The sequence below is a fragment of the Urocampus carinirostris genome, chromosome 2, assembly GCF_059441175.1.
Source record: "Urocampus carinirostris isolate Australia breed hairy pipefish chromosome 2, RoL_Ucar_1.0, whole genome shotgun sequence".
Lineage (NCBI taxonomy): Eukaryota > Metazoa > Chordata > Actinopteri > Syngnathiformes > Syngnathidae > Urocampus > Urocampus carinirostris.
In genome coordinates, this window is record NC_142350.1 from 55,537,192 (window position 1) to 55,564,042 (window position 26,851).

The following is a 26,851-nucleotide window of genomic DNA, read 5'->3' on the forward strand; positions in this document are numbered from 1 at the left end:
AAAGTTGCTATTGATGCTTTCTTATATTTGTTGCAGCTGTAGCTGCAGTAAAGGTTTTACAACCATAAACTAGCTATTGAGGCTTGGCTTGATTGTGACATAGCACTGCTGTAGGCCAAGGTGGGAAATGCACAGCCCTTCACTGTGACTTTTAAAGGGAAAATCTGAGTTTCGAAAAAGCACAGAAGAAGAATCAGACATCTTCTAATCCCCCATCCCTGCTGCCACCTCGTAAAAAAAGCTCCGGCAGACGGTGCGTGCGGGACGGCAATTACCCATCATACCTCCTGCCTTTTCAAGCGCATTAGGAAACATACCACCCTTAAATAAAAAGTAAATCATCTTGTGTGTTGTGCACATGTGCTCAGAATTGTTTTTATTTAGCAAGATTTTACTGAAATCTACCACAAACATCCGAACGCATCCTTAATAGACAGTGATTAGTCAGCAATGTACAATCTAATGTCTAACAGGTGCGGAAATATCGCAAAATACAAACACAAGATGGAGCGTTCGGATTTCCAGTGTTTAATGCGACATCAGGTTCAACTTCCATGTTTTGAACTACAAACTGGAGAAATGGCGACTTAAGTAACATAGCATAGCAAAGCTTTGGAGTAGAAACTAGGTGAAGAGGAAGTTTAAGATACAGTATGTCAAGGACAAAAGTCTAAAAATTATATTACTTCTGGCAGTATAAACGATGATTAATTATGTGCTCTTTGTGTCACTTCTAGTCAATGATATCACTTAAAGAACAAACATACCGCATATTTTTTCCTGCTATAACTAATTATTGTTTTGCTGAGTTAAGTGAAATTGCAGAATTTACCTTAAACTTCCCCAGAAAATACGCTAATGAGCACTTTTAAAAAACAAAATTGGCCTTCAGTCCTAGTGAAATTGACTATTTACACAAAAATGGATGCTTCCGTATTGGGTAAACCAGTGATTTTCAACCACTGTGTCGCGACACACTAGTGTGCCGTGAGAGATGGTCAGGTAGGCCGTGAGAAATTAACCAATGTCACTTTTTAATTTTTTTTAAAACATTTAGGAATCGTTTTCTGCAAATATTATGTCATTGTCAAGTGTCTGCGCTGTAAAAACTGGGGGTATTCTAAATTATATTGTAATTAAACATACTGTTCAGTGTCATTTTATAACATTTCGGGTTAGTGGTGTGCCGCAAAATTTTTTCAATGTAAAAAACACGCCCTGGCTCAAAAAAGGTTGAAAAACACTGGGGTAGACAATTACAATAGTATTTAACACACACACACGCAAAATATTTCCACATTGACAACGGTCCAGTTAGAAAACTGTTGTAAAATAAGTATTATGATCATAATCCAAGTGATACAAATATCCCGTTCAATAAGTTTTACAGAAAAAGAAAAGAGAACGCTTCTGAAAAAATGGCCTTCGTATTAAATGCTTGTGTTCTTATAATATATGATTATACTGTACACGAAGTGCAGGTGGACTTCTAATGGGCGGACTAGGTCTTTCAGGGTCAGAATTCTAGATGACACACAAGAGTTCAAATGCTGTATCACAGCAGCTGTATCACACAAATACATTTTTTAAAAATCGTGCATTGAAATTTATGGATTTTTCTTTTTAGTTTAGCTCTCTCACAGTGGACATGCACCTACGATAAAAAATTGTGAGAAAAAGTGTGAGAAATGGCAAAATAGCAGGGTGTTCAAATACTTATTTTCTTCACTATATATAATTAAAATAGTCAGAGAAAAAAAACACAATAAAATACACTAAAAAAGGGGGGGAATAATTAAAACGAGCAAGTTCATCAGCCAATGGAGATACTTTGTTGTTGATATTTTTCATAATCGCCTCCACTGGTGTCAACATATCATTCTGTTTTAATGCATACATGTAATATTGTCTAAAAAGCAAAATCCACATATTTATATTCATTTCTATGACAGCCATTTTGTGATTTGCCGCATCCAATCGAATCGTGAATGGCCCTTAACTGAGAAACTGTGATACAGTGTAATTGGCAGTCACTTGAAAGTAACAAATTAGCTACCAGCATGGAACAGTTCTTGATTTAAATATAAGTTGTTGTATATTAAAAGTAAAAAAAAATGTAGTAAAGTAAGACAAATATTACACAAAATAGGCATACAGTAATCGTAGGCCAATAGAGCACGCTTTTTCCAATGAACATTATAAAAATTGTATCTTGCCTCTTAAATAGTCTCAAAACCAAATCAACATTGTAATAACAAACAGAAATTCTCTTGATATGCAGTCTTTCTTCTGTCATCAAAGTGAGTTTTATTCAATATGACAAGAGCTCATTAAAACTCACTTTTGACTTTTCTTGACTTATTTTGATCCTCAACTCAATATTAAGATCCCCAGCTGCTGCTGTAAACACATACATTGATTTATGAATAATCGTAAGTGCAAGAGAAGACCAAAAAAAAAGAAAAATAAATCTAAATTTAAGCTGCCACGGACTCAGGGGCGGGACACAGACACACACACGTGTCAATAAAAGCAATTGATGCAAGGGAGTTCAGGTCAGTGAGAGGAGGCAATTAGAGTTTCATGAGGACTGGGGTGTTTTGGAAACACCTACAGTGAATCCAAATTTATCTAAAAAGCCTTTTGAGATGGCGCGTCTGGAGTCAAACAAAGAAGCTTGTAAAAACAACAGCCAGTTCCTGTTGCGAGCTTTGCGGCGGTCTCATTTTCCCATTCACGCCCGTTCCTCAGGGAGCACTCGGCTTGTTAATAGGAAGACAATAACTCAGAGTAAAGCATTGATCATGGGCTGAGGGCCGGGCCAAGCGATTGTTTATCTGTGAACCTATCGATTCATGCTGATGCTGACATTATTTGTTCTTTATTCATAGTCCCTCTTGAGTAAATACAACAAGTTTAACAAAGAAATATCACTTTGTTTGAACCTTTTAAAATCTCGACAGGAGTGCTACACGAACACGGAAAGTAAACTCGAAGTATGTGTGTTTGTGTCTATATGTTTGTTTCACAGTTTGTGAAGGAGTCTGGTTTTGATAGAGGACAAAACTAAAGCACGCTGGGTAAACCAGTGGGAAAACAGCACAGAAGCCTGTGGCCTTTCGCTCTATTATAGGCAACGCACACACTTTTATACGAGCCTATTTTCAGACAGTTTAGGGCCCGAGCTAACGCAAACCTCTTAAAGGTGCCTATACCTCCTACAAAGCTCTCTAAGGGTGAGTGCGTAAATGTGTGCTTAGCGCCGATAGCAGAGAGAAGCTGCGGGGATCCGTCCCTTAGTTTTTGACTGACAGGTAAAGAGGTAGGAGGATGGATAATATTAGCCTGCAGGGATGCCTGATCGTAAAGCCCCATTTCTTGGGGACATCCTGGATCCCCAAAGACCAATGAGCCGAGTCCCTCGGCTGGGGGCCGGGCCCGCCAGCGCAGCGGGGCCAATCAGCGGGGCGCTAGGAGGCTGAGTGACATGTATGTGGGCTCATTTACATCATTACCGCCATGCATCCTGACAAATGAGCCCCCTGGGTGTGAGCCAATCACCTGGGAGGGTAATGCAATTAGGCGGGACCTCAGCTGTCAGTCAAACAGCCACAAGCGGGGGGTCAGGTAGCGGCGCCCATGGCGAAAACACCCCTGCCTGTTTGAGAAGTAAACCATACTTGCTCTCACACAAAACATCATATTCTCACACATGCACAACTATATTCTCATACAGACGCAGTCATTTCATGTACAAACAATACTATACTCTATCATACACACTGGCACACTCTGAGAGTAGTGGGTTTGACTTTGTATATATGAGAGTATAGTAGTCCAAGTGTGAGAGTATGATGTTAAATGTTAGAGGAAATTTGATTAACTTCTCGACGGCCTCTCATATGCATCACATTGTTTACCAAAATTAACCAAAGTATAATAATAATAATAATTAATAATAATAATTTCCTTTGTATTGTCATTCTTTGTAACAATGTACACAGAACGAAATGTCGATCCACCTGACCCGTTGTAGCGAGTCGATGCAGCCGCAGCCAACAGAGGGCGCCGCCATTATACCAATTAGGTATGTCTCGGCCGAGGCGCGAACCAGCGACCTCCCAGTCTCAAAGCGGGCACACTACCATCTAGGTTACTGAGCTGGTAAAACAAGACTGAGAAGTGTGGTGATCATGGTGTGAAAAACCTCCACTGTATAGTAATTCTAAATATGTGAGAGAAAGAATGATAGTGTGTGTGAGAGGGAGCATAGTGAGTGTGAGAGAGTATAATAGTGGCTGTGAGTCTATATTAGTGTGTCCGTGGGAATATATGTATAGTATGTGTGTGAGAGCAATCTAGGTTGTGTATGAGAGTATAGTAGAATGTTTGAGAGAGTATAGGAGTGTATGTATAAGAGGTATGTCCGAGAATGTAGGAGTGTCTATGAGCAAGTATAGTAGTGTTTTTTTACAAGCATATAAATGTGTCTGTGTGAGACTATATGGTTAAATGTTGGAGGAAGTATGATTCAAACGGTTTTTCATACACAACTCTGAGAGGTTGTCATGTCCTGCACGGTTGTCATAGCGCCCAGCTGGCCCCGCCCCTTGACACCGGCTGATCTGCATTTCCTGATTATTCCTATGGGCACTTAAATGCGCTTTTTGGAACTGCCCTTTGCCAGATCGTTGTTTACCCTAGTTGAAAACCTGTTCATGCCTGTTTGATACCTGTTTATTTTTGTTGTGCTTGTTGGACTTTATTGCACTTCGCTGTAACATTCTGAGAGATTCCTGCAAGTTCTGTTTAAACCCGTTAAATGCCTAGTCTGTAGTTTTGCCTACATATGAGCCTGTTTTGTTTTGTTTTTGGTTCGTTTGAGTGTTGGACAACTTTTCTTTCTCAATTGAAGTGACAGGTCGTCTACGCAAATGAGTTCCAACTTCCTGCTTCCCGACCCGCTTCGTGACAGAGGTGAGATTATCACACTAGGTGTGAAAAACCTATTTAATAATAGCAATATAAATGGTGTTTGAGAGAATTATAGTGTTTGAGAAAGTATAACAGTATGCGTAAGAAAATAGTAGTGTGTACTAGAGTATGGTGGTGTGTGTGAGAGAGCATAATAGAGTGAGTCTATAAGAGTTTAGTAGTATGTGTGAGAGAATATAGAAGTGTGTATGAGAGTATAGTAGTATGTATGAGCGAGTACAGTAGTGTTTTTGTGTCTGTATGAGAATAGAGTTGTGCATGAGTGAGAGTAAGATGTTCTATGTTAAAGAAAGTATGATTTACTTCTCAAACGGCCTCTCATTGTGGTTCAGATACATGCAGATTTCGAGTGGGAGGAGCAGGACTGAAGAGTGTGTTTTTGTGTGAGTGGCTGTGAGAGACGCTAGACCTCAGGAGAGTCCTCAAGGTACACAGATTGACTTGTGTCCACTGAGACACAATGCATGTGCATATCCGCATGCACGTGTGTGTATGTGTTTACATGTGTTTTTGCCCGCTGAGACACACTTGTTTTTGGTTTTGTTGAACACACCCCAACCAAAATATATTACAGTAATCCCAGCAGCATCGTGGTTTACTTTTCGCAGTTTCACTACTTCGCACATATTCAGCGTGCATTGATTTCTGCATTCTGATTGGCTAAACAGTCACCCCGCCCCTTTTCTGCCTGTCTCTGGATGTGCGTAAATTATGTTGCGTCAAACTGGTAGAAAAACTTAGATGACGCATGTACAAAGCTTTTTCATTTACAAGTTTCTCTAAAATCCATCATGTCAACAAAAGGCTCTGGACCGACAAAAGCACCAAAGGACAGAGTAAGATGATTCTATTGCCAACAAAGTTGGACTACTTAACCCGCCAAATTTAGAGCCGTACGCGGCTCTTTAGTGCTCCCTTCTGGAATCCGGGCGCTCTTTCAGTATATGGTTATATAGGACAAACATGAATAATTCGTAATGTTTTCCAATGAATATAAATGGATACAGTATGTGTTTCCTTCCTAATAAGGTTTTTATCAGGCTTTTATCCTCTGTGGCTCCATACATGTTTTGGGTTGTTTGTTTTATGGCTAATATGGCTCTTTCAACATTTTTGGTTGTCTGCCCCTACCCTGGAGTAACCAAGAACCCATGTCACCTCACCCGAGAGTTATGTTTTCAGTTTTTTCCGTTAGTCACATAAAAAAGAAATATACTTCATATTATGACCCAAAAACTGTAAAAACAAAATGTGTCTTACAACTACCCCCACCAAAAAATTATACTTTGACAATTGTGGAATTAAAAAAAAAAGAAAAATGGCTTTGCAGGGGAAGTGAACAAAAATAATGAAATCAGATATGACAAATATCTGTGCACAGTTAGCATACTCCGGCTAATTAAGTGACAAACCAACTGATCAAAAGAATAACAACTTATTTGTACTGTTTCAAATCAAATTTATTGGCAATAAGATAAGGCCCGGCTTTAGTTTGAGAGGGCCAAACTAAAGTCTCGCGCATTAGTGTAGTTCGTAATCAAGTTGATTTTGGGTCGTACAAAAAGAAATAAACTTCATAAGATAAACAAAAACTAAAAAACAAACCAGTCTAAAAACATTCCAAAAAAAATGAAAGTCTTGTAGATTGTAGGATTAGAAAAATGTAAAAGGAGTGTGCAAGGAAAGAAAAAAACAGAACTAATGAAAATCCAATACAGGGACCTCTCGCTACTTCGCAATTCGTTTATCACCGGTTCACTGCTTTGCAGATTTTTGATTTAATTGAATTGCAAATATTATCGTTGTTCAGACAACACACAGCAAATGCTGTCTATCTGTCATGAGGGTAGTTTAGGTAGGACTTTGTGTGTTGGGTGGGCGTGACTCTGTTATAGGCAGGGGTATACAGTGCACTAGTCCAAAAAACAGCGAAAGCTAGCTTTTAGCGGCTTGTTTCATTGAAAATAAATTCATCAAATAACTCAGACTCTGAAATGGCTATCACCACCGGGTGCTCCGTGGATTATTATTATCAGGTTTGGGAAACAAATGAAGTGGCTTCTGGGGAGAACCCAATAGTGAGGCTGTGGGTCCAGCCTACTGGTATGGCTAGGTTAACAACTCTCTTAAGCCACCCCTGCAGAGCCTGTATCCCACCAACGCCAGATCCATTACCCATGAAATGGATGACCTGAAGGAACGTGAAGGAAACTGCTACATTCGAGACGATTGTATTTTAAACATCGCAGAGACCTGGCTTAATTTATGGACACCCAATGCTAGCGAGCAGCCAGGCAGCCTCTCTCTAAATCGCTTTCTTGCACTGAAGGGAGATTCCCTCAAATTTTGTTGTACTTTTCTATAATGACAAACTGATCAATTCATTCAACTGTAATTTTGTGTTCTGTGTTTTCTTTTGTAGATCTATAGTTGCTATTTCGTTACAGTTGTATACTCTCAGTCGGTAAGGAAGTCATCTCTAGGTAAGTTTGACCATTTGGGGCTTTATCGAAGGCGTGATGCTACTTTGTGGATTTCCACTTTCCGTGGGGGGTTCTGGTCTACATTAACTGCGATAACCGAGGGATTACTTGATAGTGGTATCTCTACTTTTGAATTTAATTGGTTCCAGCAGTGACGATGTATAATGAAACAATTGTAAATTGAAACGAATGGAAATGGGATTAATCCCTTCCAAGGTTATCAAATAATCCCAAACCACCATTAAATAAACTGTAACTGCCCTGGAGGTACACTAATCATTTCAGTCAATGATTACGAATATACCACATGATATAAATTAAACAAGAAATAAGTCTTAAGAAATGCAAAAGTTTAAGTTACTTCACAGTTAAAACAACAACAACCAAATGAAAATGATCAAATGTAAAAAGTCAGTGTAAATTGGTCCACTTAGCACACTTTTCCACATACTATGCCACTGGACACATAAAATAGCGATCTAACCATTTTTGTGTCCGTCTGGAATGCAGAATGTTTTTATAATGTTTCAAAGTTTTTAATAAGCATTTTCACGACCCCTTCGATTCAGCTTCATAAAGATGTATTTTTGTTATGAAAGCCTGCAATTTTTCAGAGCGCTTTTCCAAGTATGCAAAACATTGTAAGCTTTTCAATGTTTTAATTCATTGCCATCCTCTGGCATGATAAAACAGCGATACCCCTTGCCACTGTCGCAGACTATTGGGTCTCTTTTTGTCTTAAGACGGTTGATATCATGGAGATGGTTCCCCCGTTTTCCCTTGCTAAATCGACAACTCTATTCCCACGTAATAATTATAAAAGTTCACTACAGCCCCTTTTTTATCCTCCAAAAACGTGCAATTAGAACCATACACAGGGTAGGATATCGGGATCATACTAATATTTTATTCCTGCAGTCCAAATTATTAAAATTGGATGATTTAGTAAAAATTTTCACTTCACAACTCCCATTTAAATTCAACAAAAACATAGTGCCAGAAAACATCCAAAAATTATTCACTCTGAAAGAGGGAAGTTATAACTTAAGGGGCTGTAGTAAATTCAAAATCACAAAGGTGAGAACCACCAGGAAGAGTATGTGTGTGTCTGTGTGTGGAGTAAAACTTTGGAACAATTTACAAGACGAAATCAAACAATGTCCAACTATTCACGTGTTCAAATATAAATATAAAACAACATTACTGGCAGAATACAGAGATGAAGAAAATGTCGTATGAGTGATACTAGAGATTGGAAATACTATAGTTGTTATTGTTACAATTATATCATAACTGTTATTATTGCTATTGTTGTTATTATCATCGGTGTCCCAATGATATTTAGTGATTGGTAGCATTATAACGTTAATAGATGGGTACTACGATGACTAGTGTATAAAATGTGACTACTGTTATTATTAGAATTATTGATATCCGACCTATGTAATATGTATATCCGTGATATTTTGTTGTATTAGACACAAAAGAAGAGCTACCTGTAAAATGTAATTAACAGGGAAGATGAAGGGGTAGGGAAAATAAGGGTCTGCTTCTTACTACCCCTTTTCAAACATGTTATGATAACATTATTTTACTTTTTATTGTTGAGTCATTGTTTTTGTCCTGTTTTTATTTTATAATGTTCAAAATAAAGTTTTCATTCATCAATTCATTCATTCACGTTCACATTTAGTGATGATATTTTGTTTCTTTACAATCGTGAGGGAAGCCCTGGCCTTATGTTTCTCTCTTTTTTTTTTGCAGGGCCCATGGATGGAAATTAAATGTCAGTGTAAACTGTAAGGGTACTGTACACAATGCGCAATGGTGGAAATGAGCCGTGATGGCTCCAACCAATGAATTAACGGACTACACCTTGTGGGTAGAAGGGGTTAAGGGTCTCACCTAGCTGATAAACCATGCAGGACACTAATGGTGCATACCAGCGAACCTTTGGTGGGAGCATCATTGACTTCGGATACTGGAAAATTGATCATATTAAGAGGTAGATTTTAGTTGGACGTGAATTTTGGATACCGAAGCATTTGTAAGACGGGTGGGTAAGTACAGTTACCACTGACTAATAAACATCTGTGTTATGATACTCCTTCTTAGTGACAAACCAACTGATCAAAACAATAATAATAATAATAATAATAATTTCCTTTGTATTGTCATTCTTTGTAACAATGTACACAGAACGAAATGTCGATACACCTGACCCGTTGTAGCGAGTCGATGCAGCCGCAGCCAACAGAGGGCGCCGCCATTATACCAATTAGGTATGTCTCGGCCGAGGCGCGAACCAGCGACCTCCCAGTCTCAAAGCGGGCACACTACCATCTAGGCTACTGAGCTGGTATATATCTTATTTGTGCTGTTTGAGAGATCCAGACAACAGGGAGGGCTTAAACAAATGTAAACAAATCTGGAATTTGAGTGACACACACATTATGTTATTGGTAAGCAAGTTCATCTGGGGTCTCACGAGGTGTTATAATAACACGCCCGAGCTTTCCAATGAGTCTACCCGGCATGTTGTTGATGCTTGTGTTGCGTTTGCAGGTCAATACCGCTGTGAGTGGCAGCCTGTCAAGCAGTGTTAATCAAAGCCTCAGACCGTGAGCTAGTTTGCTTGTAACGTCGTGATTTTAGCTTCCCGGAAAACATGATTAAACAGAGAAAAAGCGGACGATGTGTACAAAAGTGAGCCGCGAAGGTCCCGGTAGCCTCGTCCGTGTGTCGTTTGAGTCACTCGGCGAGTAGGGGGAGCTGTGTGTTTTGTGTCCTCCCATTATATCACTAATGAGCAGCCCTCGGGAGGGACGGGAGAGGGACGGCGCGGCAGACAGAAAAAGACGGATGAAGGAAGAGAAAGACGGAAGGGAGACCGAGATCAGCTCGGGGACTTTTTCCTCTTCGCCCTTCCATTCCCTATCCCCCACACCTCCGAGTCTAATTGGACTAAAACTGTGATCTAATTAAATGTCCAATTAAAGTGCAGAGAGCAACGTGCCCACTGGCGAATCACAGTGGAGGGACATAATCAGCTGGAAAAACAAACACAAAAATCAATGTGAAATGGGAATAGATGTTAACAGACACAGAAAGCAGAGAAGAATTGTGAAAACGCTTTAAAATGTATGTATTGAATAAATATATTGAAATCAGTAATATAGTGTCACTCAATGAAGAGTACTTGACTAATTTAATTAATATTTAAAGTAGTACCCTTTTTTATTGTAAATGTCTTGAGGCACACCTCCTGTTGGAAATATTTGTCCAAATATGAATATCTATTTTGGAAAGGAAGGCTTTAGTGTAGTTAAAAGATCTGTACAGAATTTGGAACTTTTTTACTGGCTGCCGCAATCTCCTTGTTTATATCATCATTACAGCCTCAGTCAGCTCATTGATGATGAGCGTGCAAGTATGTGCATTGAATAAACTATTCTTTTGATAATCCTTTTTGGGGATTGTGTTGGTGTTTGGACTCTACTTTTCATTCTACGTTTCATTGTTTTTGTCCTATTTTTATTTTAATGTTCGAAATAAAAGTTTTCATTCATTCATTCATTCATTCATTCATACTTGAAACAAACCTTTTCTTGCTTTCACCATTTGCATGCTTCACTAATAAATAGAAAGAGAAAACCAACAGGGATGGGCATTATGTCACTTTACAGCAATACTCCTAACCCCCCATTCCTCCTACCTAATGTGCTCCGTCCCAAACAGCTTTACTAAAAGTGTGATTAACACAGGTAGGTGCAGTGGAAAATAAAGCATAAGGGTTGGGCATTGTTAACACATACGTTATAGAGAAAACTTATTTTAAGGACATCTAAATTGACACACCAAGCCTTCGAGTTCACCATATAAAGATGCTTTAATCCAAGTGTCTGAAACAGAAATCATGATTTACAGTATTTGTAGCTTCTGTGACTCTGGAACTAGTAGGGGTAAGTCATTTTCACAACAAATTTTGTCGTAGTTTTTAATTTTACATGTCATATTTTTACTTTTTCCCCCACAGAAAAATAGTAATCTGCCGCCACATATAGATCGATTGTTATGATTACTGATGTGACTCAGCTGTGCCCGCTAATTTGGCGATAACCGCCGCAGGTTCTGATTGGCTCCCTGTCACTATTTGAACCTAGTCCTGTCTGTCCCCTGTGGTCAGTCCGTCTGCGAACCTCTGTTTATACAAGGCAAGCCTTTTTCGACCCTGACTCACGCCTGTCCCGTTTTTGCTCCCGTTTGTCTCCGGCTACGACCTGTTTTGATTCCGACCACGTCAGCTCTCCCGTCCCGGCTTACGACCCATTTTTGTCCCCGACTACGTCTACTCTCCCGTTCTGGCTTACGACTCGTTTCCGAACCCGACTACGCCTTGCTCTCCCAGTCCCGGCTACCGACCAGTTTTTCCGTCCCTCACACCGCCATCGCTCGCTACGGAAGATCCACTTCCGTGTTCGGATCACAATCCAAGTACGAGAGCTACTTGCTTCTCGCGTCCAGGAAGCACCGGATTGCGGGCGCTGCCCTTCCTCTTTCTATCAATAAAATTGTGAGAAAACGTTACGCAATTGGGTCTACCCTGTGTTCTGGATGTGACACCGATACATGCCAACCTTTCGACATTAAAAAGCAGTAGATGTTATTGCACACTCTTTAAAAGTGAAACACATAAAATAATTCTCCATAAAATCATTTTTAAAAAAGTGCTTGTTTAAAATCAGAAGTAGCAAACCTTTACCAAAAAACTAGTAGAATATTTGAAGCAGTTTATCCAGACACAAAGACTTAAACTTAAAGCAGCTGTAGACTAAAAAATAGTCTCAGATCAAGATTTGTTGTTGTTATTTGAATGTGCAAAAAAATGTCGATTTTCCTAATCCTTTTTTATTTTTACTTTGCTGGTCACTGAAAGACAGCACAGATACTCGACCAATGTCCACTTTTTGTAATTTATTACACTTTTTTGTCACCAATTCTATAAAATTGGAATATGTCTTGCAGCATACCAGATAATCTCACAGAACACTAGTTGAGAAACACCTTACAGTACATACAGTATATGAAGCTATGTCATAAATAAATAGATAAATAATATTGCGGTTTCTCCATCTGTGAGTTCCTGACACGCTGTGAAACCCCAACAGACAGCTTGAGCCCATCAAATATTAATGCGGTGGATTCAATTCAACATTCGAGTTAATCTCCTTAACAATTAGGCTGTAACGGGTCACATAATTAGGGTTTGTTATAGTCTCTGGTGACCCCGTCTCATGGGAGAGAAAAACGATCTGGCAGCAGAGGGGACAATCCTATACCACTCATGATTTTTTTTAAGGTGTGAACACCCTCCACCACAACAAAAATGTTGCTAATCTTTTACCAGGTTTGTATTCTTACCATAGTTGCATTCAAAAGAGTGCTTCTGCAGATATTTCTCAGATCAGTGCATCATTGTTGGTTAAAGGTCTATGTCCGCTTCCGACCCAGATCCCTCATTCTGTCGGGGAACAGGAAAGCGGATCAATTACATACTGAAACAAACTCACACGCCTCTACAATACATCGCCAGAATGATACCAGTATTGTGTTACAAAATTGTATTCGATGAGCGCTCTCCATTTTGGCCCTGGTGTTGTGGAATGCTCTGCCCTCTGAGATCAGATCTGTAACCTCAGTGCAAGGGTTTAAATCTAGACTTTAGACACACTTATAATCTATAGCAATATAATTGATGCCAACCTCATACTTTTGTTTTCTTGTCCTTTCCTGTTGCCTGGTTAATAGCTAAGTGATGGAGAAGGGCTTGTGGTACAGTGCTTGAATTCTGAACTAGTGGACTGGAGCCTTGCCGTTGTATCAATTGGACTTTTGGAACAATATTAGTGATTAATGATGTTTTTCATTGATGATGACTGTGTTTTATCTATTGATTCCCTTGCAAAATCGATTTCAGCTTGGCCACCCCCACTTAAGGTTTCTCAACTTCTTCATGCTGGTTTTTCATTTTGTTTTTCCTTGCCCGTGTGTAGGTTTCAGATCAGGGAATGTTGTAATGGTAGTCTGTGCAGCCTTTTCATACCTTCTGTGACTAGATATTAGGAATGTAATATGGATCACAAACTCTTGAGAAGTTTAGGGGGCCAAATTTTTACCAGAATCATACACTTTTCTCTCACATCACTGATGATGCAGGAGGTTCCATTCCCACAAGGTGACATTCAAATTCTGAGCCATACATCTGCATCTACTATTCACCTCTGCGAGTGTCCAGATTATTTGATTCAGCTAGGAGTCCAAAAATACAAAAGAAGGGCCAAAGCCATATGAAGAGTTAAACTGAAAAGCACGAATGCACGCAATCACACAGCTACAGAAACAAATATGAATTCAAAAAGAGCAATGATGGGGGTGCTAAAAAAAGTCTCAGACATACGACTTGGAATAATGAGGTGACACGTTCACTTTTTTTTCTTCTGATTTGCGCTAATTCAAAACCTTAAATCCACCTGGATGCCAATTTTAAAAGGCACCGGATTAAGTTCGTTTTACGTAAAGCAGTGAACTTAAAACTAAAAACGATCTCAAAGTCGTGGTAAAAAATGGGATACATTTAGGGATAAAAAAAGCCACGTAAAAATGATGCAACTTGCCACAACGAGAGCTATTATACGCGACAAAAGAGATGAAACTACAGAGTAAGACAGGGAAATTTACGCTTCTACATACTTGTAATGTATTATAAAATGACCCTTTTTTCGTATACGTTTGTTTACCTTGATTGCTAAACTATAAAGTTTTCCTCCAGGGCGTCCCGTTTGCCGCAATCATAACAAACACTACAATTCCCGTTTACTTTCAATAAATACCATGTTTGTAGTTTTCGAACTGCAACAGTTCTGGCTTATCCGTAAATGATACAACGACATCTCCCACAGTGCTTTGCTTTTCACCGGAAATGTACTGTCATTTCCGTGGTCACCACGAGATTGGTTCTCCGCCGTTCCTGCTGCAACGAACCAGACAGGGACGACTCAACATCACGTCCACCTTCACACATTCTATAATACAATGAAACTGTCAACACTATTACCCTTCTTTTGTGACCGCATAATTTGCGTCATACTGCTGGTAAGCATATTTCTCTCACCATCGCAAGTTGCTGTTGGTTATAGAGACCCAACACGCAAGCTAACGTTAGCCGAGGGCAGTTAGCCCGCCGGTATAGCTGCTAGCCAACCAAGCAGCATCTACTTCATACAACGTAGCTTTTTTTTCATCCCCTCGTTCCTTCCTTTTTTTTACAAAGTATTATTTTTGCAGTAAATAATATTCCGAACCCTCATTCAATGTTGAAGCTTCATGTTCTTCGCCCTTGACTGTCGATCGCAGCATCACTTGAAACGCCTGCATTCAAAGTTGTTTGAAATGTTGTTTGAAAGGTTAATCCTTTTATAACTAATTTATCATGATATTTATAGTTGAGAAGGTAATTGTTTAGGGTGGAACATGGTCAAATTTGGGATTAAACACGGCCAATTTGCTGTTGTCTACGGACTGTCCCACCATTTATGTAGGGGGATTAAATAGTATTGTGTTCATTGGAGTAAAATGTGTGTAAGACATTAGGGTATGCACATAGTTGTATTTGCAACATGGGTGATGATATTGACGATTATGTGAAAGTATTCGATGGAGTTTTACGGCGTCTGTTTGTAATGCTTGCCGGTTGGTGAATTCCTCTGTTGTGGCTCAATGTCATTGGTTGACAACCCGGAACTGAGTTGCGCTCCTGTTGTGATCTTTCGGGCCTTTCGCGAGAACAGATCGTTTTCACCAATAATCTTTTACTTATTGCAGTGATGGATGGAAACACGCCGGACTGTTTATTTCCAGGAACAGCAATAGAAAGAAACAAGAACATTTAAAAACGAAAATAACACATTTTCCTCATGTGGTTCTTGTTTATAAAATAGAATACAGTAATCCCTCGGTTATCGCGGTTAATGGGGACCAAAACCACCCGCGAAAAGTGAAAATCCGCGCAGTAGTGACGCCCCTTCAAAAATGCTTAATTTTTAAATTATTTTTAATTTTTTTTAAATTCTTTTATTTTATTATTATAATTTTTTTTAGACCCGGTTAATGGGGACCAAAACCACCAGCGAAAAGTGAAAATCTGCAAAGTAGCGACGCCCCTTCAAGTCAAGTGAAGTCATGCTTTAAAAAAATACTTTAAAAAAAAATTTATTTTATTTTATTATTATAATTTTTTTAGACCCGCTAAACTCTGAACCCGCGGACGTGGAACCGTGAAGTAGCGAGTTCCCTCTGTATACCTTTAGATAGCAGGTAGTTGCCTTGCATGGCTGACGCTGCTATCGTTTAGTTGGTGTTTTAAAGGGAAAAGTGTGAACCACATTGTAAAGCGCTTTGGTAGGTCTTCATTGACTTGAAAAGCGCTATATAAATGCAGAACATTTACCATTTGTATTTACATTGTTACAACATGGGTTGAACATATTGTGACAACGAAATTGGACTTGGCACTCCAGGTTCACATTTTACTGTGAGGATAAAAAAACAATGTAAATGAGATAGTAAGATAATTTACACAATATTTACCAAAGAAAGTGTGGGCATGTAGAGGCAGAAGATATTTACATTGGGTGTTGACTTACAGTATGGATCGTATTAGTGCAATATACGGTAGTGCAAAATAGGCAACATTGTGAAAAGTAAGCATGCAGTGTTCATTCTACCCCTGAAAAGTGATGAGTCCCGGGGACTCGCATGCTCAAAAATCTATGGGTCCCAATAGAGATCTATGGGTCCCCAAAATTTAGTGTCATCGAGGTTGAAATTGTAAATCGGTGACAAATATATAACAAAAATCTATACATTCATTCAGTTTTAATCATCAAATTATTAATTCATTTTCTGCATCAAATTATTGTTGTTAATATACCAATTAAAGGGATAACCACCAATCTGTCTTTTTTCATTTTCTCCTTTTATACTTCCTTTTGTTCTTAACTTCTTTATACAACATAATAATTCGTAATATAATGCATCAAAGCAAGTGAGCCGTTTGAGAGCCGGCTCTCTTGAATGAGTTGAGCCGAAAAAGCCGGTTCTCTAAATAGAGACTGACTTTTCACCACACAACTCGAGATCGGCGTGCAGACGAAAACTCGAACCGCGAGACCAAAACAACATCTGCCGGATCTGCCTGACGTAAAGTTTGGAGTGTGGTAAATCTTTTTTAAAAAAAAAATGTAATCGGGTAATAATGACAATTTTCTGTCCAAAAAGTTGCGTCCCAGGGACGCACGTTGATTTGAGACTATGCGTCCCCAGCAAAAATGATGCGTCTAGGACGCAGGGACGCGGGCAAACGAGAACACTGAGCATGGCTTGAATGCAATTATACATCTGTATGAGGTTGTGTTTTGCAGTATGAGGTAGTGGGTTTGCAGGTATTCCTCCTTAAAAGAGCATTTGTGGAGAGTTTCCGTTTTTTGTGCAGTGTGTGTTTAGGGTGGTGATGGCTCTGGGGAAAAAACTGTCTCTGAGTCTGTTTGTTTTTGCTTTGTGTGACCTGTAACGTCTACCGGAGGGCAGCAGGTCAAAGAGGTGGTGGCCGGGGTGAGAGGAGTCCTCGAATATTTTTTCTGCTCTGCTGAGGTAGCGAGAGCAGGCAATGTCCTCCAGACTGGGCAGAGAGCAACCAACGATTCTCTGGGCTGTGTTGATGACCCTCTGAAGTGTTTTCCTGTCTGCTGCCGTGCACCCAGCATACCTCACCGTAATGCAGTATGCTAGAATGCTCTCCACTGTGGCTCTGTAGAAGGACACCAGCAGCTGCTTTTTCAGATGATTTTTCCTGAGCACTCTCAGGAATTTGAGCCAATGCTGGGCCTGATCAGTTCATTTTTTTTTCTCAAAAAGGTTAAAACCATTGAACATTGGTTTGGTTAAATTTGGTTACCCCTTAACCCTTAGGGTCGTAGGGGCCTCATTTCCTGTGGTGTGTCTTTGGGGAAGTACAGCTTAGCGGGGCCCATCACTTTCCAGGCCTAAAATGTTTCCACCCTGTCTCCAACCAGGGACCTTTCGCATGTTGGGCGAATGTGCTAAACACTACCATTGAATATTATGCTGAATAAAACCGAAACATATTTTACTGAAGTTTTATTTAAATATACACATGGAAGCAACACAGTGTTGTTAAAACGTTTCTTTTGCACTCTCCTAATATTCTCATTTGCATAGTTCTTCTGCTTCTGTTCAAAATGTGTTATGTAACTATAAACAAATATTACACATTTTTAACTTTTGCAATGATTATTTGTTGACGAGAAATGCACATTTTAATGTCATTGGCCCTGTTTTAATGTATTTTACCTTCAAACTTGATATCTGGTTGAGCCACATTCAGCAAATAACTGACACGAGGTGTTTTGTAGAAGCATGTGTAAAAAAAAAATGACACTACTGTAGAGGAAAAGTCCATCGGTGTCAGTAAGTGAAGTGTAGTTAAACGTTGTTGCTTCACAACACACAATGTCAAATACTGTGGTACTTCATTTTATGACTGACCCATCTTACAAAGTTCGCGTCCACCAAAATATTGCTCGTTATACGATCAGTTTTCCAGTATCCGAAGTCAGTTACGCTTAGGCCTAGGCGATATGACAAAAGAAGTTATCATGATAAAACATTTATCAGTCAATATTAATCACGTCTTTTTTTTCTTTCACATTTTAAGTCAAATTTTTGCCCCTCAGTGAAATTTGACAAAATCGATGCTGCTTTAACCAATTATTAATTTCAGAAAAAAGTTGCACGGTGACAAAATATTACACAACATTTCACAAATATAAGCAACATGAAACAAGTGAAAACTTCTCAGAAGGGGAGCTGGTTGCAGTAAGACATGGGAAACGCCTCATCTGCCGCACTCGTGGAAAGGTTTTTTTCATGGTGCTTGTTAAATGTTCGAGAGCACTTCTTTGGGGCTGAATTGTTTTTCTTCAGTGCACTTAAGAGGGCGATACTGTTGTAAATGGTGGAATAAGTTTGACATGTTGCCCGTCTTCGTTGGCACATGTTGTCGGCCAAGTTTTCTGTGCACATTGCCACTCTGGTTCTGTTTATTTTCTTAATCAAACTCGTGAGTCGCCAAAATAACTCCAAAAAACTGAATATGGGGCCTCACCTGTACAACTCTTTCAGCATGCTTACAGTGTGAATGCTGGGTGTTATCCTTAGTATCTTTTTTGCTCATTTTGTAGTCTTGTAGTCCTTCCGCTTTCACTCGTTAGCAGCTATTTCTGCTTAATGATTGGCTGGTCATCGTCACCTTCTTCGTGTCCTGAATGTTAGTCTGGATCTTGCGTTTTCATTGCATTAGCACCCACATTTCTAGTATCAAATATTTTTATTACTTATTGTGGCAAAAATTATACGACGATAATTATTTTTATCGTTTCATCGCCCTGGACTACAGATGCTACCAATAAAGGGTCGCACAGATTTATCAGCTAGGTGAGACCCTTGCACACCCTTGCATTAAATTGCCAATTGGTTTAGTCCATTAAGTCACCAGGGCTGTTAATTTTTGCCATGTTTCCAGCCATGGGTCCTGTGAAGAGAGAAAAAGAGCCAGTGCTCCACTTAAGATTAAAAAGAAACAAAATATTATCGCAAAATCTGAAAGTGGCACGGCAATATATGAAGATATGTTAAAGCTTATGATTTGGAAAAGTGAAAAAGTGCTTGCTGGGGACACAATCACATTATCAATGGCAGAAATTAAGGAAGTATCCGCTTGCTGGGAAAAACAGCGGGCTTTTATCACAAAAAGACATTCTGGTGAAGCCCTCGGTCAATGGAAATATCTGAAACATTTAAAAACATTCTGAGACCTAGACAAAAACAACAATCGCTAGATTGTTATTTTATACATCCAGCTTGCCCAGAAATTTAACTGACTTCTTACATTTGCTCATCTTATTTCAGTTCTTCTTTTCTTTTTCCTTTTTACTGTTTTTGGCTAATACACTTTGTAAAGTACATTAACTTCATCTTTTGCATTTCTTTAGCTTTATTTAATGTTCTATTTATACTCTGTGGTATATTTATGAACATTGACTAAACATAAGTCTACTTACAAGGCAGTGGCAGTTGATTTAATGGGGTTTTGGTGGTATTTGCTGAAGATGGAACAGATTAACTCCATTTCTATTCATTTCAATGGGAAAATGTGTTTCGATTTACAACCGTTACATTGAACGTCAGTGCTGGAACCAATTAGATTTGTAGTAGAGGTACCATTGTACTTTAAAATCCTATTTGTAAAATATTTGATAATTATGAAAATAAAAGACACACATCCAGTTTTTCATTTTACTCATCCGAGATAAATTGCACAAATTTGGAGGAAAAAAGCAACGAAGCAAGAAAGATATACATTGTGATGGTATCCAACAACAGCTAATATTGTCGGCAGTAGCATAAAGAGTTCAACATATTTTTTCCCACTTCCATTGTGTAGTATGTACGATCCGTGAATTTATTTTTGGGGGTGTGTACGTAAGCTTCATTATTAGCAAATTTGGTATTTTGCAACGGAGACATCCGGGATAAGCGGTAACCTGTCCTTCTTGAGTCATTGTTTTTCAAACAAAAACACTTCAATATTTGCACTTTTGGAGATAATGACTGTTGACATAGATCCACTTGTAAGTGATTACTTAAAGGATTGTTTGTTAGCAATTATTTGCCTTTGGGTGTGTTGTACAATTGAGCTGTGCTTCTGTTCACGTGAACTCTGGCATTTTCTCTGCTAGTCCCATTCAGGCCTCAGCCTCTTATTAACATAATGTAATAGTAATCCGTGTGAGAGAAGGTTTACACATGGCATTTCTCAACAAATTAACCAGTTTTGAACAGTGACAAAACTGCTATGTTTTTTTTGGATGCTAAACTACTGTTTTATTGAGGTGAGTAAAAATAATGGACACCCTCTTGGGAGTTTTTTCAAGGTGTTGCTCAATAAACATCTATGAACGGATCATTTGATCTTTGATGTGAACATTTACTATTTTTTTTTTCCGTAGGTGTTGGGCCTAACTACTCCCGGACAAGCAGAAATTACTAGTCTGACCTCAGCCAACATTGATGATGTCTTAAGTAAGATGTCATAAAACACAATTCTAAAACAAAACCCCACTGAATTTACTTAAAATATGGTAATTAATGTACATTTATTTGCAGATAACGCTGGTGTTTCCTTAGTTAACTTTTATGCTGACTGGTAAGTGACTTATTTGCTTGCTTTCTTTATTTCTGTAGTAATTACTACATTCAGGGATGTGATTTTTCCGCTAATTCGCGGAATTCCGCTTTTTTTATCTCCAAAAATAAAATTTTAAAATTTCCGGTGTTTTAATTGGTAAAAAAAAACGATTTCGTCTCGACAGCATGCCATTTGAGTGTTTCCGTAACTGAAATGAAACGTACTTGCGATTGGTTGAAGTCTCGTGTTGACCAATAAACGCGCTTGTTATAGGAGTGTGCCATTGTTCATTTCTCACACGTTTTTGCCGGGTGTTTAAAGAAAGATGTCCGTGATCGAACGCAAAGATGCTCCGCGAGCTAAAGAAATTGATAAGATTGTAAAAAACAAGTTTCGATGGGACTGGTTGGAGAAGGAATTATCTACGAATGTTGGAAAGAAGACTGTGACGAATTTGTTCAATGACTTTATTCGGAAGATCGATCGTGCCGGGAAAGCACTTTGCATTTGGTGTCATGATACCATCGACTATGGTGGGAGAGGTTTCAAAGCTCTTGAAAGTCACGCAAAGAGCAAAAAACACGTGAAAGAACTCCAGTCAAGAACGACAAATTATTCCATCGCTGGAAGTTTCGGTGCCCAAACGAAAACTCCAAAACTTTACGGCCTCCATCCCTTATTGACATCACAATCGGAAGCGGTAATAAAGAGACGTGATCCACCCCAACAACCTGTACCAGTTGCTGATAGAGTCGTGAATTTTGAGGTAGGTGGTAAACTTTTCAAATTTATTTGACAGTTTTCCCATTTTTTTCGAAAATATTATAACGTAATAAAAATGGCCATAAATATTTAACAATTACAATAATAGATTTTCATGTGTACATTACACCAACACTTTACTGTAGGGCCTATACTTATTGTACTTTTTACTGCCCTGGTCCTACCTGGTTTCCCCCCCCCCCCCCCCCCCCCAGCAAGCAATCACCCCCCCCCCCCCCCCCCCCGCTAATTTTCAGATAATTTCACTTTGGTCAAATCACATCCCTGTACATTGGTTACATTCCACTGGACGACAGGCATCATGTGCAATTGCAACAATGAAGCTGTACGGCAGCAGCTTCCACATGAAGCTACATAAAATAGAAAAAAAAAAATCCCAACTTGGGGATCTTCCTTCCCATTATAATTTGTGATTATTAAAATAATCCTGTCCAGAGTCCAGCTGTTTACATCATGCAATTTTCAACTTAATATTTGAGTGTTGAGCTACTATTTCTGGAAGTCTACTAAAAGGTCGAAATGCCATTCCAAATTGTGCAGTTTGAACAGGACAACCTGTGAAGAATCCTTCCATTTGCTGTAATGCTTTTCAGATTGCTGGCGTGCTATTATCCAGCAAAACAAAACGATAGTGCTAATCAAATAGTTGGCTTGAACATTAATTCCCCTTTCTGCTTCATGTTTCAGGTGCAGATTTAGTCAGATGCTCCATCCAATCTTTGAGGAGGCATCTAATATAATGCGGGAGGAGTTCCCTGATACCAAGCAGGTGGTGTTTGCGCGAGTTGATTGTGACCAACATTGTAAGTATTTAGACCCCTTTCTCAATCTACACACTAAGAAAACATGATAAATGCACACGTTTTCTACTCGGCAAGAACATTAAAGCCGAGTAGTGGCTACTTATTTCAAAATGTTTGTAAATAACACACGTCAAAAATATCCTGTGATTTTAAGCTTTTTTACTCCAAACTGTTGGCATTAATACGATTATAATTTTACAAAACGTTTACAAAAAGTTATCTAGCTCGGTAGCCTAGATGGCAGGGCGCCCGCTCTGAGATTGGGAGGTCGCTGGTTCAAGCCTCGGCCGAGTCATACCTAAGACTTACAACATTGGTACTTATTGCCTCCCTGCTTGGCGCCCGGCATTAGGGGTTGGAATTGGGGGGTTTGGTCGCCTAATGACTAAAATGGCTGCGCCCTGTTTGACTGCGGCTGCATCGGCTCGCTACAGTTTAACTGTACGGGTCAGTTGTATCGATATTTCGTTCTGTGTGCATTGTTACAAAGAATGACGATAAAAGTAAATTCTATTCTATTATATTCTTCTTCTATTTTGGTAGAGATATTCTCCTAAGCAAAGCGACCAGTCGAATTCCATGCTGGAGTCGTGGTTCGTTAAAAGAGAAAAAACAGTGGGAACTTTAAAATGTATGTCGGAAAATCCCTGGCTTCTGAATATTAGGGTTTTCTTTATTATTATGTCTGATATTTTTGACATCTATCAGCGCTTTTTTATCATTATGTTTTCAAATGGGTTTCACTTGATAAAAGGTCATTTCACTTTTCTTCGAGCATGGCAAATACACAGTTGTGAACTTTTGTAGCCGTTTTCACAAGATAAAAAGGGGTTCCATAATGTGCCTAAATTCTCATAGGCAGACGGTTGTCTGTTTTTAGTGAGGAATTGGTATTCTAGGATGGCGCAAAATGTTGATTGAGCTGGTTATGTCTTTTTAAAAAATGATCACGAGTTCAGGGTTTCGAGGTGGTTCTCACCAAGATGAAACCATCAACACATTTCATAAATGATGCCTCGTGGCTGGATTGAAAAAGGGCTTAGCCAGAGTCATAACAGACCGACAAAAAAATGTCTGTGGCCACAAAAAATTAAAAGCCTTATACAAAACCATTTTTAATTGAAGAAAAAAGGAGTTATTACATAATAGTTAGTCATTCCAAATTTAATATGTTTTGTAAATATATTGAGAGCATTGGATAACATTATTAAGGCTTGTGTCATCTTAATCTTCTATAGAAACCCATCAAAAATATATATTTAACTACCCCATTTTTTCCGCTCTTACAACATTTTTTGAAAATGCTCCAGAGAGGCACTAGGGCAGTGTGGCCCTTAAGGCGCTGGTTGTTTAGTCAATCTGGTATTTATTAAGTCACATGGGTCAAAGTCAAGGCCCAGCCTTAAACGCTCTTTCACCTGCCTGTTTTAGATTTGTTTGGAGTGGGATTTTATTTTGTATGGACATTTTTTGAAAACTCAAATACCGTGAATTAATAAGAGAAAGATAAGGCCCATGACCAGGCCACATGAAATGTTCTTTGCCCTCTGATTCATTATTCTATCATACACCTGGAGTTGTAAATGTTTTCACCTTACAGTTTTTCTTGCACTTAATTTTATTGTACTTAACTCCATGATAAAAGATATTCATTTTTTTCTTTTAAGTGATTTTAGCTTACCAGTAATTTTGCTCAAATATAAGATATAGGCTACTGATGGTGCCTTATATCAAGAAAAAGTTTTGTGCCTTTTGATCATTAAAAACTATTAACAGAGCCCAAAGAGAATAATGCTTTATTTATATGGTTATACAGTGGAACCTCGGTTTTTGAACGCCTCTCAGTTCGAACAAATCGGAGTCCGACCAAAAATTTCGAGAAATTCTTGCTTTGCTGTTCGGTCAAAAATTCAGAGTTCGAACGCCGGTAATGCCTTAGTGCGTACGCTAGAGTGCGATGCTGAGTGGCGTACGGGTGTAGATCGTGTAGATCCCCCCCCACCCCTTGTGACCAACTGTTATCACGTGCGCACTTGCCTCTTTTTGCTTTCGCTTTTAATATCGGTGAACGGAGTGTTTTAGCCCCTAACTATGCCTCCGAAAAAGGTCGCTGCAAGCAGGACAGGTGAAAAAAGAAAAGTTGTTCGCACAATTATTGCCTTTAAGAAAGACATAATAGCTAAATATTAAAGAGGTGTGCGAGTTTCCGATCTTGCTAGGGAATACAGCATGCGCCTTCTGCTGACCACCACAAAGGTAAGAAATCCTATTTATAATTCTTTTCTTTATCTTTTTTTTTTACAGGTTCGTGTTAGCGTAATCTTTCGTACGTAAGATTACGATAACGCGAACGTACGATTAGCCTGGGTTAACTTTATGATTCGAGGTAAACATTCAGGGTGTTGGAACTGAGCCCAAAATTCAGGGTGTTGGAACGGAGCCCCCTTTCCAATGAAGCGCTAGCCACTTGTGGTGCTAAATGACTTGTAAACGACCTGATTTTTTTCTATTTTTACACGTTCATGTTAGCGTAATCTTTCATACGAAAGATTACGATAACGCGAACGTACGATTAGCCTGGGTTAGCTTCATGTTTACGTTAAACATTCATGGTAAACGTTCAGGGTGTTGGAACGGATTAAAACGATTAACATTATTTTTAATGGGAAAAATGATTTCGGTGATTGAACAAATTGGTTCTCGAACAGGGTTCTGGAACGGATTATTGAGAACCGAGGTTCCACTGTATTGCAATATATTTGTTAGCTTTTCAGTATGTTAAATTAAGTTCACGAGACTAAATATGTTTGTTTTTTAATTGTTCAATATTCAATCAATCCTGCCCTCTGCTTGTAGCTTAATTTTCTATTTGCTCTCTCTATCGGTTTGACTTTGACACCTCTGGGTTAAGTCATTGAATAGGTAGTTTGCCTGATCTTACTTTGTGTGTTGCTCACTACTTCGGAGTCCTGAATCAGGAAGAAGTTGCAGTTCAAAAAGTGAGCCAAAAAGCCAGTCAAAATCCTTTTTAAATTTTAATTGAAAAGAATCATATTGTGCATCTAAGGTCTGTAATCTAAAGAACCGCAAATTGAAATGTTTAATATTGATATCCTTTCATGTGTATCTTCTCAGCTCCGTGCAAGCTGTTGATTAAATGGCCTGGGCCGCTTTCAGGTTATACGCGGGACACGGAAAGGGCCAGCGCCCACGTACACGCCCCACATTTGAAGGGTCGGCGTAGGCAAAGATGGCCGCCACACCAAAGCGCAGCGCAGACGCAAACTGCCTGGCCGCAGCCTTTTGAGATAAAGCAAATTAAAGAGAATTATTGATGACCCGCAAACTGTTTGAAGACTAATGACAAAACTGCTTCTTCCTGTGAAGCCTGGGGGCTTAGAGACACCCCGCCGAGAGATTGACACCTGCCACGCATGCATACACACACATTAGCGGGGGAGCAACCGCGCCGCGAATATTTACCCCTGGCGGGCGGTGTGGCTTTCATGTGGGAGATCAGAGCTCGGAGCCATCTGAAGGTTGTGTTTTCAGTCTTTTGACCGCCACCGTTGCTGCCGATCTTCGGCGACCACTCCCCGTCATGTGTGTTTGAGAAAGCGCTTTACTCCTTTTCATCAACCCATTTCCTCCTCTAACTTCGCCTTTCTGCCCTCCACCACATAGCCGACATAGCTCAGCGCTACCGCATCAGCAAATATCCCACGCTGAAGCTGTTCCGCAACGGCATGATGATGAAGCGGGAATACAGGGGTCAGAGGTCTGTGGCGGCCATCGCCGAATTCATCCGCCAGCAGCAGGTTGACCCCGTGAAAGAGATCCTCTCTCTGGAGGAGCTGAAGGCTGTGGATGTAAGCGGCAACAAAACACACACACTGGCTTGGAATCTTAAGGACTGGCCAATCGACATTGCGATGTAGTGGACAAAAATGTTTTCACTGAAATTTAAAAAGGGCCAGTTGCTAAGTACGGTGAATTCTGGTCTTTAAGCCGCTACTAATTTCCTAAATATTTTACACTGCGGTTTTAAATAAGGTATGGCTAATTCAATTTATAAATTCAAATTGAACAGCAGTCGAAGTTAGCTATCTAAAACGCTAAACTTCTCTCTCTGTACCATTGGCGTCAATGTCAGGTCGCTGGAGTTTTCTTTATTTCACAAGGAACGATGACAAGCGAATGCAATTTGGTCCATCACCGCGGAAAACAGCCTGGCATTGTGACGCAGCCCTCATTCTCGTCTTATTCAGCACTCTCTACAGCCTATGGCTTAAAATCCAGTGCGGCTTGGACAAAGACAAATTGAGTTTTGTTCTTAAATTTTGCGCATGCAGCTTTTAAGCAGGTGTACTATGTAGTGGCAGCAGATTACCCTGTTTCTTTTTGTCTATCTGTTAACTGGGTAGCGCCAGGTAATATATTCTTATTTTGTTTGATGAAGCTGT

General features: G+C 39.4%; 2 protein-coding genes across 2 annotated transcripts in view; one reads left to right on the top strand and one right to left on the bottom strand.

The window, feature by feature from the left end:
- invs (inversin) overlaps positions 1-14,327 on the bottom strand; it is a 72,966-nt gene extending 58,639 nt beyond the window's left edge. The window contains exons 1-2 of the mRNA XM_088327217.1: positions 14,276-14,327; positions 12,900-12,999 (exon numbers count right to left, since the gene is read on the bottom strand). Coding sequence (XP_088183343.1) covers positions 12,900-12,902 — 3 coding nt within the window. The 5' untranslated portion in view covers positions 12,903-12,999; positions 14,276-14,327. The remainder of the gene's footprint in view (positions 1-12,899; positions 13,000-14,275) is intronic.
- A 127-nt stretch (positions 14,328-14,454) lies between these two features.
- Positions 14,455-26,851, top strand: part of erp44 (endoplasmic reticulum protein 44) — a 30,599-nt gene continuing 18,202 nt past the window's right edge. The window contains exons 1-5 of the mRNA XM_088327218.1: positions 14,455-14,630; positions 20,624-20,696; positions 20,781-20,820; positions 22,273-22,388; positions 26,073-26,257. Of these exons, the coding sequence (XP_088183344.1) occupies positions 14,571-14,630; positions 20,624-20,696; positions 20,781-20,820; positions 22,273-22,388; positions 26,073-26,257 (474 nt within the window). The 5' untranslated portion in view covers positions 14,455-14,570. The remainder of the gene's footprint in view (positions 14,631-20,623; positions 20,697-20,780; positions 20,821-22,272; positions 22,389-26,072; positions 26,258-26,851) is intronic.